Raw genomic sequence first — 12,189 nt, 5'->3', positions numbered from 1 at the left:
GTGATCTCTTTCAACTCAGTGGTTCCTTTTCTCCCCAAGCCTAAAGCTGCGAGTTCTGACAGAATGTGGTCCACTGGAGAAGGAAATGGCAATCCACTCCAGTATTCTTGCCAAGAAAACCCCATGGAACGTATCACAAGGCTAAAAGATATGATGCCAGAAGATGAGCCCCTCAGGTCAGAAGGTGTCCAATATACTACTGGGGAAGAGCAGAGGGAATTTCCAAGTAGCGCCAGAAAGAGTGAAGCGGCTGGGCCAAAGCTGAAAGGCCACTCAGCTGTGGATGTGTCTGGTGGTGAAAAGAAAATCCAATGCTATAAAGAACAATATTGTTTAGGAACCTGGAATGTAAGATCAAAGAATCAAGGTAAGCGAGGAAAACAATAGAATGGGAAAGACTAGAGATCTCTTCAAGAAAATCGGAGATCTCAAGGGAACGTTTTGTGCAAAGACGGGCATGATAAAGGACAAAGAAGGCAGGGACCTAACAGAAGCAGATGAGATTCAGAAGAGGTGGAAAGAATACACAGAAGAACTATACAGGAAAGATCTGAATGTCCCTGATAGCCATGATAGCGCGGTCACTGAACTTGAGCCAGACATCCTCGAGAGTGAAGTCAAGTGGGCCTTAGGAAGCATTAGTAACAACAAAGCTAGCGGAGATGACAGTCTTCCAGCTGAGCTATTTAAGATCCTAAAAGATGATGCTGTTAAAGTGCTGCATTCAATATGCCAACAAATTTGGAACACTCAACAATGGCCGCAAGACTGGAAAAGGTCAATTTACATTCCAATTCCAAAGAAGGGCAACACCAAAGAGTGTTCAAACTACCGCACAATTGCGCTCATTTCACATGCCAGCAAGGTGATGCTCCAAATCCTACAAGCTAGGCTTCAGCAGTATGCGAACCGAGAACTCCCGGAAGTACAAGCTGGGTTTCGAAGAGGCAGAGGAACTAGAGATCAAATCGCCAACATTCGCTGCATCATGGAGAAAGCAAGAGAATTCCAGAAAAACGTCTATTTCTGCTTCATTGACTACGCTAAAGCCTTTGATTGTGTGGATCACAACAAACTGTGGCAAATTCTGAAAGAGATGGGAGTACCAGACCACCTTACCTGTCTCCTGAGAAACCTGTACGAGGGTCAAGAAGCAACAGTAAGAACCAGACATGGAACAACCGAGTGGTTCAAAATTGGGAAAGGGGTACGACAAGGCTGCATGTTGTCATCCTGGTTATTTAACTTATATGCAGAGTACATCATGAGAAATGCCGGGTTGGATGAATCAGAGGTCGGAATTAAGATTGCTGGGAGAATTATCAACAACCTCCGATATGCAGACGATACCACCCTAATGGCAGAAAGCGAAGAGGATGTAAAGAGCCTCTTGTTGAAGGTGAAAGAGGAAAGTGCAAAAGCTGGTTTGAAACTCAACATTAAAAAAATGAAGATCATGGCATCTGGCCCCATCACTTCCTGGCATATAGAAGGGGAAGAAATGGAAGCAGTGACAGATTTTACTTTCTTGGGTTCCAAGATCACCACAGACGGTGACTGTAGCCATGAAATTAAGAGACGCTTGCTCCTTGGGAGGAAAGCTATGGCAAACCTAGACAGCATAGTAAGAAGCAGAGACATCACCTTGCCGACAAAGGTCCGTCTAATCAAAGGTATGGTTTTCCCAGTAGTAATGTATGGCTGTGAGAGCTGGACTCTAAGGAAGGCTGAGCGCCGAAGAATTGATGCTTTCGAACTGTGGTGCTGGAGAAGACTCTTACGAGTCCCCTGGACTGCAAGGAGGTCAAATCAGTCAATCCTAAAGGAAATCAACCCTGAGTGCTCATTGGAAGGACAGATCCTGAAGCTGAAGCTCCAATATTTTGGCCACCTAATGCGAAGAGAAAACTCTCTGGAAAAGACCCTGATGCTGGGAAAGACTGAAGGCCAAAGGAGAAGGGGACGGCAGAGGATGAGATGGCTAGATAGCATCACGGATGCAATGAATATGAACTTGAGCACGCTCCGGGAGAGAGCGCAGGACAGGAAGGCCTGGCGTGCTATGGTCCATGGGGTCACGAAGAGTCGGACACGACTGAACAACAACAACAAAGCTGCGAGCAGGGAGAATGACTGAAATGCTGCACTGAGGCTCACACACAAAACCAGCTGTCAAGCCCTCATCAATCAACCACTATCTGGGCAAGAGCATTGCTGTTTTTCAGAGTAGGCGAATTTTTAGATTCAAGGTTGCACTGCACCAGCCTTTGTAGAGGGAAGGCTCCTTTCCCTCCTACTGGCAGCTCCATTCTCAGTGTCCCTTCCTGGTAAGCTTTTTTGGGTGGGTGGGGGGTGCCAAGAAGGTAATTTTCCTCCTCCTGCTGGTGGAGGCTCCACCCTCAGTTTAATTTCCCTGATGTACATGGAGCTGTCCGAGGATGTAGGCAGCTGCTCACCAGGCCCAAATCTGAAAGATGTCAGTAGCAACCCAGTGCCTCTGTTTTCTCAGCCCTGCTTCAGCTACAACAGGATCCCTTTTATACATCTGCTAGAGGAGAACATTGCTATATTAAGTATCCATTAACACAGCTAGAGGCCATGTAGAAGTTGAGCATAATCTGGTGCCTCCACTTTATGTGCCAAGTCAACACTACAAAACAGAAGAGACAGGTTCCCCGATTACAACTCCACAAAAACACACAAGGTGCAAAGGACTGTACAGAACTGCACTTAATCAATATATTATATAGAAGAAATAAATTGATAGTGTTTTATAAATATGCATATAAACAAATAAGGCACAGTTGATTATGCATACCAAATTACAGAGGAAGTATGTATTTCCAATGCGTATATATCATATCAAACCTACCAATCTCAAACATATCAATCAATTCCAATGCATATTGTTGTTGTTGTTCAGTCGTTAAGTCGTGTCCGACTCTTCGTGACCCCATGGACCATAGCACGCCAGGCCTTCCTGTCCTCCGCTCTCTCCCAGAGTGTGCTCAAGTTCATATTCATTGCATCGGTGATGCTATCTAGCCAATGCATATACATCATATCAAACATATCAGTCCAATGGAACCCTGGTGTGTTACCATTTTGACCAGGAATAGTCTTCCTCAGGAGCTATATAGACTACTCTTTTTAATTAAATATATAAAACATACTATGAAAACTGATACCATAAGAAAAATATATTTATTTTATATAATATATTGATTAAGCACAGTTCTGTAAGGTCTCTTGCACCTTGTGTGCCAATTCAACAAGAGGAGGTAGCAGCCCCCTTATAGCTTCATTGCTGGGACTACTTGATCTGACCAAACTCCTCTGTGGTTGAGACAGTCTGTTGAAAGGATCGCTGCAGAGTTCAGCTTGTGGTGTAAGCAGCTATGTGTGATAGCTGCCCCTTGCATCTAGCCGGGTTGAACTGGGCATACAGTGAAGCAGTCACAGTCTGTTGCTAGGTTAGTGCTCTGCAGGGTTCTGTTCAAGCAGCATTCTCAACCCTTCAGTGTTGATATGTGAATTAAGGAGGTGCGGCATGGGACAGGGCTTTAATTAAAATGGGAAAGAATGCCTTGGGTGATATGCTCATGCCGAGACAATGTACCTGAAGTGAAAGGGATCTCTCCCTCCTTTCTTCTGATATGCTGTGACTTGCAGTAGGTCGCTCACTTTTACCCTTGTCTGGATCAGTATTGTAAGCGCTGAACAGGACTGCATTGTACTCCATAATTTTGTGCTTAGTGTTGAATTATCTATTGAGTGCAAACATCGACATCCCAAGAACCCTGCCTTTCTTTCTCTTCTTAAAGGGAAGTTTCAAGCCTGTATAAAACGTAAAGGCCAATGTCAAACTATGCAGGCAGTAACATGGTGAATCTCAGAAGTTCAAAGGACTGAGCAGGATTTCCTGTGGCTGGGGTGGATCTTTCACGCAAGGCACTTTTCCTTGCCCCTCTCGCAGAAGCACACTAAGATACACTAGACAATATGATCACGTGCTTAATTTGTGCAATTCATGAAGGTTAGACTTCAGATTCCAGATTTCATTGGCAGCAAATGCAGATTACCTGAATTCTGCAAAATTCTGTGGTGGGTATATTAGGGTAATGTATACACAGCTCTGGTGCTAGATAGCCAGTTGCATACACTGACTTTGCATCTCCACAGCACTATGGAAAAGTCTGTTCTGTTCTTAGTCGGCAAAGAAAAGAATATGCATACAGGATGGGCCTACATAGCGTGTTGAATCTCCAGCAGTGCACTTCTCAATTTGCCAATTTAAATGCAAGAACAGTCTTGTTGTACTATGAGATGCTGTTCCTGGCCAGGATAACTGGAGACAGCAATGATTGTTTTGTGATTCACTGGCCACCAGCCCTGCATAAATCACCATGCTTCATAAACCTCCTGCTGCTCTCTGTCTACAAATCTAAAACCAGTGAGACTCCCCTTTTACTACCTCTTCACAATCTGATTTGCTTTACAAGCAGAACTATGCTGGATGATCAGAAAACTCTAGTCCGATGCTTCAAGAAACTTACGTTAGAGGAGTGGGCATAACAAAATCCCCTGTAGTCCTAAACTGGGGTAGGCAACTTCTGGCCCTCCAGATGTTGTTGTTCAGTTAAGTCGTGTCCGACTCTTCATGACCCTATGGACCATAGCACGCCAGGCCTTCCTGTCCTCCGCTGCTGGACTGTATCTCCCATCATCCCTCACCACTGGCTGTGCTAAGGTATTAGTAGGTGATCATGTGATGTAGGGAATTGGCCAATCAATCAGATTAATGTGCGTTAATCAGAACTTAGAAATTTCAAAATGCAACTATTATATACCATGCACAGAAGTCTAGCAAGCCATCCATCTCTGTTAAACATGTTGGATTATACTCATTTATCTAATGGTTGCACCTCCACCAGAACATTGTTAATTTGTTCATTTTCTTAGATGGGTGCAGTTTTAAAATGGAAATATAATATTCTGAAATAGCAGAGTGGCATGTACCTTAGGGTGTCCTACACCACTGTTAACATCCACTATATTTGATGCTTCTAACTTCTTCCATTGTCCATGCAAAGGCTACAAGGAACAGTATAGCTAGTTGCAAGTTTGATATGTCCTGGGATGGTGCTTGTACACCACCGATGTGGCTTCTATAATGCTGATCTTGGATCAGTCCAGCAAACCACATTCCTTCATACTGGGCTGCAGAGGAGAGCAGAACTAGAATCAGTACAGTACAGGAGGAGAGAGAATAAGGTGGGTACAGGACTGATGGGAAAATTGGGCAGCGAAATTGTGTTTGTAAAAATCTTCTTTTCTGGACCTCTTAAAACAAATGCTGACCTTTGGTCAGATAGTAACAACCTGACTTCCATGCCAGTTCAAGAACATAACATAGCATTGTATGAGATGGTGATACTGTGCTGTAAGGCTGGTCTTGCTCCCAGAAGTTATGTATGTTTTCATGTATCTTGATGTCAAGCAGGGGTGGGCAACTGTGGGAGGCCTGGGGGCCATTTTTGCTAATTTTGACCCTTTGGGCACTCTATAGCCACTATGGATGCCATTTTTTCAGGAAAAATTGGTTTTTTTAAATTATTTTGAATGGTGGTAGGCAGGGCCAGCCCAAATCATTTTGTTGCTTGAGGCAAAGGATTAGATAGCGCCCCCCTCCCACTCCATGTGCAAAAGCTGACTGAACTGGCAGATGAATCTCTCTTTTACACTAATGATTGGATAACTTTCTCCACTGAACTTGAAGGCAGCAGGCTAACTTAGGGGGTACAGAGTAGGCTGCAAGGCATGCAGTTCTGTCCTTGAACACTTTGCTGCTGCCTCCCAGCATCTGCCTCCTGAGGCGACTGCCTCCCCTGCCCAATGTGGCCCTGGTGGTGGGGGCTCCGTGTGGCTTGCAGGCCGCAAGTAGTCCACCCCTGATGTAGAACATTCATAGAGTGCGTATTGGCTTCGGGTATGATGAACTCTGCTTATCGTTGCACTTTTATAGGAAATTTCCCTCAGCACTGAACTTGCAGGCATTCCTCCCACTACCACCACCTGAATTAAATATCTCTGAACTCCTACCCCTTCTATCTAAATAGGAAAGGTTTCTGTACTGAGTGCCATGTTTTGGTACAATTCATCACAAAATGGTCTAGTAGTGGAACTAACCATAAGTATTTCAGCTCCACCATATCTTTTATTTTTATGTTGCACGTTAGCCTAGGCAGCAGGCTAACTTAGGGGGTACAGAGTAGGCTGTAGAAACACAGACTTCTCAAAATGTAAACCCATGTTCTGACTGACTATTAGGCCACATGCGTGTGGGAAACTTTTTACAGTTTTCTGACCCAGATTACTGGGCTAGTTTCCTCCAACACCCCCTGGGAATTGTAGTGCTGAGTGTGCTAGGGATTGCTAACAGAGAACTCGCAGCATCTTTTTTTAAAACTACAGTTCCCAAGATTCCGGGGGGGGGGGTACAATAACAGCTAAACCAGTTTATTTTTGTAGCACAGATGTCCCCTTTAGTGACTGATACCACTGAGTAATCTGTCCTATAGATAAACAAAAGGTTTCTGTCCCAGGGATAGTAAATCTCTCATCCTTTACAAGTAGCAAATCCATAAGAATAATAGATGGGGGTTGGATGTTTGAGGATGGATGGATGCATCTGAATCACTTTTTGTGTTTTGACAGAGCAGTGTGGAAATTTATCATGATGACTGGGCTGCCTGGATGCCAAGAAATGAGCCTTGCTCTTCTCTCCCTGATACTATCTTGGTCTTATGCTTTCATCTCTGAGTCTCTCGCCTTGCTTGTGAACACTGCCTGCTGCCAACTATGCTGTCACATCTTCTGTGAGAAAAAGAAAATCTGTGTGTGTGTGTGTGTGTGTGTGAGAGAGAGAGAGAGAGAAAGAGAGAGAGAGAGTATGTGTGTGTCTGTGTTGTAATTGGGGGCAAAAGGGACAGACTGAAATAGATTGGGTTTGGAGATGGACACATTGACCTGGTTCACACGTCACAGCTGGCAAATTGTGGGTTATTTAACCCATGATTCACTGGGATGCACACTGCCTGCAAGCTGCTTCCAGTTTCTGTAAACAGCCTCCTATTGGCATGATCAGAAATTGTCAGTGTGACATGTTAACCCAGACCAATTAGGGGCTAAACAACCCAGCAGTTAACTTATGGTTTGTTGTTAAGTCGAGCACTGGGTTGTTCAGCCCCTAACCAACCAATCAGTCTGGGTTTGCATGTCACACTGACAAACTCCAATCGGGCCAATTGTAGGCTGTTTACAGAAAGCAGAAGCGGCTCATGTACAGCCGCGTCCTGGCAAATCGCAGGTTAATTAACCCACAATTTGCTACCGTGATGTGCAAACCTGCACTCCTATCATGACATGCCTGGCCCCCCTTTTTTTTGTAATGTGCCAATTCCTGAGCAGATGGCATAGCTTTCAAATGTGAAGGAGGGGAAAAAACACACTGCTGTGCAGCACACTCCTGACTGCATAGCAAATCCAAGGGTGGTTTGCTGTTTCAAACTCTATAAATACAGCAAACTGCCTTATGCAGAATCAGACTGTTGGTCCATCTAGCCCAGCATTGTCGACACTGACCGGCAGCAGCTCTCCAGGGTTTCAGGCACGATTCTTTCCTAGCCCTTCCTGGAGAAGCCGGGGATTTATCTGGGGACTTTCTGCCTGCAAAGATCTCTGCCACTTCTCTACCACTGAGCTATGGCTGCTCTTAAACTCACCATCATCAGGGGAAATATGAGCAAGACCAATTCTCTCATGTTTGTTCTGATCCTTTGTGGCTTTCTGGGTACAATTTAAGGTGCTTTTGGTGGCTTATAAATCCTTACATGTCCTGAGTCTACTGCTGTAACTTGAGGAATGCTGTTACCCACCCCCACTAAGATTAGCAGGGGAAGTTTGACTTTGGATACCATCGCAGTGGGATCATAGACTAGTGGGAGGTGGGTTGGAACCTTTCATGTCTTGGTGATTTTCATTCCAGACTCAACATTGCATCAAGGTGGGCCTGTGGTATTATCAATCTTATGTTTCTTTCCAGATGTTTTTCTTAAGGTGCATCTCAGAAGAAAGGAAGCAGGAGAATGGGGAATAGTTGCACACTGGGCGACAAACTGTTGATCTTCCTTTTTCTTGTTGCTCTTCCACAGTTCTGCTGAGTTGTGACAATGCGTGAATACGGTGAAAACAAGGAAACATGTGGCACCATCTGTCTCAAGTATCTGCTCTTCATCTTCAACTTCTTTTTCTGGGTAAGGCACCTTACAGCCAATCTGTTATTATTTCACGAAGTACAGCACTCCTCAGACTCTCTGACTTCAGAATGCAGGTTGGGAATAGCATGCTTGGATGCTTTCTCCATATCAGAAAATCACTGCACATAGAAAGCTAGCACATGCTAAGCTAGAACTTTTCTTTCTAATGTGCTAGCTTTTTGAAGATGGGGAGTCACTGACATAGAGGAACATTCAAGCGTGCATTCCCCTGGCTGCAAGTTCTAGGAGGGCTGAATGATGTGTTTTTGTCCTGAACATACACATTGGCCTTTATTCTATTCTTCCCATAGCTTCCATTAAGAGAGATCAAGAGATCTTTTAAGCAATCTTTTCCCCTCTAGCCCTTGGATATGTATATTTGTTCTTTATGCTCAGAGGCTTGACAGGAGGCATGAAGACAAACAATCACCTAAGGGCTGGGGAAAGTGACTCCTAGCCCTTTATTTTTTACAGAAGAAGGCTTTGTCTTTGGTGCTTGTTTCCACATGCGGGGCCTGGAGTCACCTTCTTTCAACTCTTTGTGTTGAATTGTCTATACCACTACTGCCCACAGACTTGACAGCTCACCAAGAAGATTCTAGAAGTACATTGATGGGTTCTGACAGACCATTTAGGAATGGATTACTTAAAGGGTCTTTCATGAAGTATAAAGATGGATGTTTGCATCTTATTTCAGGTGGCTTAATGTGCTTTCCCCCTGCTTGTATAGAGTCTGATTAAGATTTTTTCTAAATGGGATGACATGTCTTTTGTAACCTTTTGTCTTTGCAACCTTGTCTTTCCAATTGCGCGTATCACACAGGGGTAACCTTCAGCACTGTGGGTTGAATATGGCCTGCGGGAATTCCCCATCCAGCCCTTCTCCCCAGGCTGGCAGGGAAAATCTGATCAGAGATAATGCTGCCCCCTATGTTGCATTTAGGTATTTAAAAGCATCCATCAGTGCCAGTGGAGGCTTTTAAAAAGCTGAACTGTTGCACTGGGGGCATTTTGGGCAGGGGACGCTGCTGTGGAGGGGAGGGCTAATCCACCCCTTCCTGAACATTGTGGCTCGCCTTTGAAAATCATCCCCCAGGTTGCAATCAGGATTTTGGAAAGCCTCCATTGGTGCCAGTGGAAGCTTTTAAAAAGCCTAATTGCCACCCAAGGGGGACATTTTCAGCAAGATGTGTGTGAGTGTGTGTGTGAGAATGGAGTCTATTATGTTGGGTGACCACATGCCAGCAGTGAGATGGCCCCACCCACTGTGGAATGTGGCCCTGCCCACTGCTTTCATGTGGCTCCCAGTGTACTTGCCCAGAGCCAATTTGGTCCTTGGGTTCAAAAGGTTGACCCACTCCTGGCATATTCAGTAAAACAAGGAGGCTCTAAGCAGCTAGGTTTCAGAGGTGACCCTAGATCCCAAAAGGAACTGGAACAAACGTTGTCAACATCCCTTCTCAATGGCTGAGACATCTTTGACCAGAGCCTGAAAAAGATCTTGGTTAGGTTTAGTAATGCATAATTCCTGTAAATGCAGACCTTGCCCTATTAGACATTCTGAGAATTACAAATCTTTCCATTTTATTGGCCTGATCCTATAAATCCACCTGGTCCTGTGTGAGAGACAAGAATGAGAATGAAGTGATATTTCATTTGGACTTAGATCCACTTTGAATTCAGCAGGAGCTGTGGCATCAAGGGATCCTGTATCGGGCCTTAGTGAACCATCACTGACAAGGTGATATGTGGTCCGACTTGATCAGTGATGGGCAACCTGTAGCCCTCCAGATGTTCTGACTTACAACTCCCATCAGCCCTAGACAGCATAGCCAATGGTGAGGGATGGTGACAGTTGTAGGCCAAAACATCTGGCGGTGACTAGCCCCCCCCCCACTAGATAGTGCTGTCTCATGTAAAAAGGGATAACCTCTAGCCCAGCTGCATTTTACTGACTTTGACTTTCTTTCTAAGCTGGCAGGTGGAGCTGTGATGGCCGTGGGCATCTGGACCCTGGCGGAGAAGAGCGATTATATTAGCCTGCTGCAGTCCAACACGTACATGGCCACAGCCTACATCCTGGTGGTGGCAGGTGTTGTTGTCATGATCACTGGCATCTTGGGCTGCTGTGCTACGTTCAGAGAGCAGCGGAACCTGCTGAGAGTGGTGGGTTTTCTTTGAATAAACTGTGCCTTGGATACGGAATGGCACAGAGAGCCATACTGAGTCAGACCAGGGCAAGATGGCCTAAGAAGGAAACAGATATTTGGGCTGGAGAGACTCAGGCTAAGGGATCCTTCACATGTTACCCTTCTGGCATGTTACTCTTAATGCCTGTGTTGCAGGAAGTGTGTAAAAGTGTAATGTTGCAATGGCAGGGTGAAAATAGTTTTGCTCCAGCTAAATATGTTAGAGGGGGGAAACTGACATGCTTTTCTGATGCTGACCAGAAAAAGCAATGTCTGAAACAGCACTCCTTGGTTTGCTGTTCCTATGTGCAAGGCAAGGAATACTGCACTGCAAGGACAAAGTCATCTTGATACTTCTGAAGTGCTTCTCATGATTTGTGATGATACTGGAGCTGACATGGCCTGTAGACCGTACCATTCCATTTTGGCATGTACACAATAGCTCACTGTGCCGGAGAGTTTCTTTCTTTCTTTCTTTCTTTCTTTCTTTCTTTCTTTCTTTCTTTCTTTCTGTTTCTGTCCTTTGAAGCCAGGAATTACAGATGGAACAATTTGGTACAGCCCTTTTGTTGTTGTTTTGCCACAGAAAACTAATAATTGTCTCTTGAAAACAAAAAATCTTTTTGTTCCCATCTTCCGTCCACTGAGTGGCTGGTTGTGACAGATCTATTGTCTCCTGTCACTTGGCCTCTGGTTTATTTGGCCTTAAGTAAAGTGCACAATAAACACTTTGTGGCCAGCCAGGCTGATCTGGCTTAAAGGCTTCTGCCAGCTCTGAACTCAGCTCACACCCAAGCATCTTTGTGCCAAGGGTAAAAGGCTATGAACCAGTAAATCCCAATGTTCTTCTGTACATTGTATTATGTATTATGTATTACACTGTATTATGACACTGAACAGTCACGATATTTTATATATTATTGTGGTGAGTGCAGGCTGGAGATGGTAAGTGTCTCTTGTGGTGTTACTTATTCAAAGCCAAAAGACACTCCTTTGTAAGAATGGTCTTACCTGGTGACCCCTTACCTAGGAGCTCAAAAAGGGGTTCTCTCTCTCTCTCTCTCTCTCCACCTCAGATTAGGGTTCCCCACTTTCTCCTCTCTTCCCCACATCACCATGTCAGCTGCTGCCATAACAAGATACAAAGTGTTAGGTCCGGAGTACTTATGGCCCCCGTAAAACCTTCTTTTGAAGATACCCCAGTATCTTTGCTTTACTCTGGGTCTTTCTTTGATCTTCTTCAACTGGGAAGGAATATTTTTCCTCCTGCTCACTTTAGGTAATAGTGGCCCTGCTGGATTCTCTTTCCCCCTCCCCCTTCTGTAGCGCGTGGCTTTGATAACTTGCTTGAGTCATCTGCAGCTGTTTACTCTGCAGACACTTCGGTATGGCGTGTCTTGTTCTCTCCTTGTGGCATGCTGTAGGTTGGATTATCTGTGCAAGAAGTGGGTGTTAAAGAGCAGAGAGATGGCTGGGCTCACATTGCCTTCCAGCAACCTTGGCGGGTTCTGTTAACGTAATCACCAGTGTAGCGAATATTCTTCGGGGTTGCCAGATCACAATGGGGGCGAAATAATAAAGGACTCCTATGGAGGAAATGTGTTGTGATCCTATAGGTCTTTGGTGTCCTAGAGCTGCGCCCATTTAAATCAGGAATTATCTGTGTCAGCCCTGATGGTTTT

General features: G+C 44.8%; 1 protein-coding gene across 2 annotated transcripts in view; it reads left to right on the top strand.

Annotated features, from left to right (window-relative positions):
- Positions 1–12,189, top strand: part of CD151 (CD151 molecule (Raph blood group)) — a 56,482-nt gene that overhangs the window by 21,369 nt on the left and 22,924 nt on the right. For both annotated transcript variants that reach the window (XM_084856639.1, XM_084856650.1), the window contains 2 exons: positions 8,214–8,315; positions 10,293–10,484. In XM_084856639.1, coding sequence (XP_084712765.1) covers positions 8,232–8,315; positions 10,293–10,484 — 276 coding nt within the window. In that variant the 5' untranslated portion in view covers positions 8,214–8,231. The remainder of the gene's footprint in view (positions 1–8,213; positions 8,316–10,292; positions 10,485–12,189) is intronic.

The sequence above is a fragment of the Heloderma suspectum genome, chromosome 1, assembly GCF_057233095.1.
Source record: "Heloderma suspectum isolate Gila_16-S chromosome 1, 16-S_ref, whole genome shotgun sequence".
Taxonomy (NCBI): Eukaryota; Metazoa; Chordata; class Lepidosauria; order Squamata; family Helodermatidae; genus Heloderma; species Heloderma suspectum.
The sequence above is the reverse complement of the archived record's forward strand: the minus strand, read 5'-3'. Positions and strand labels throughout refer to the sequence as shown.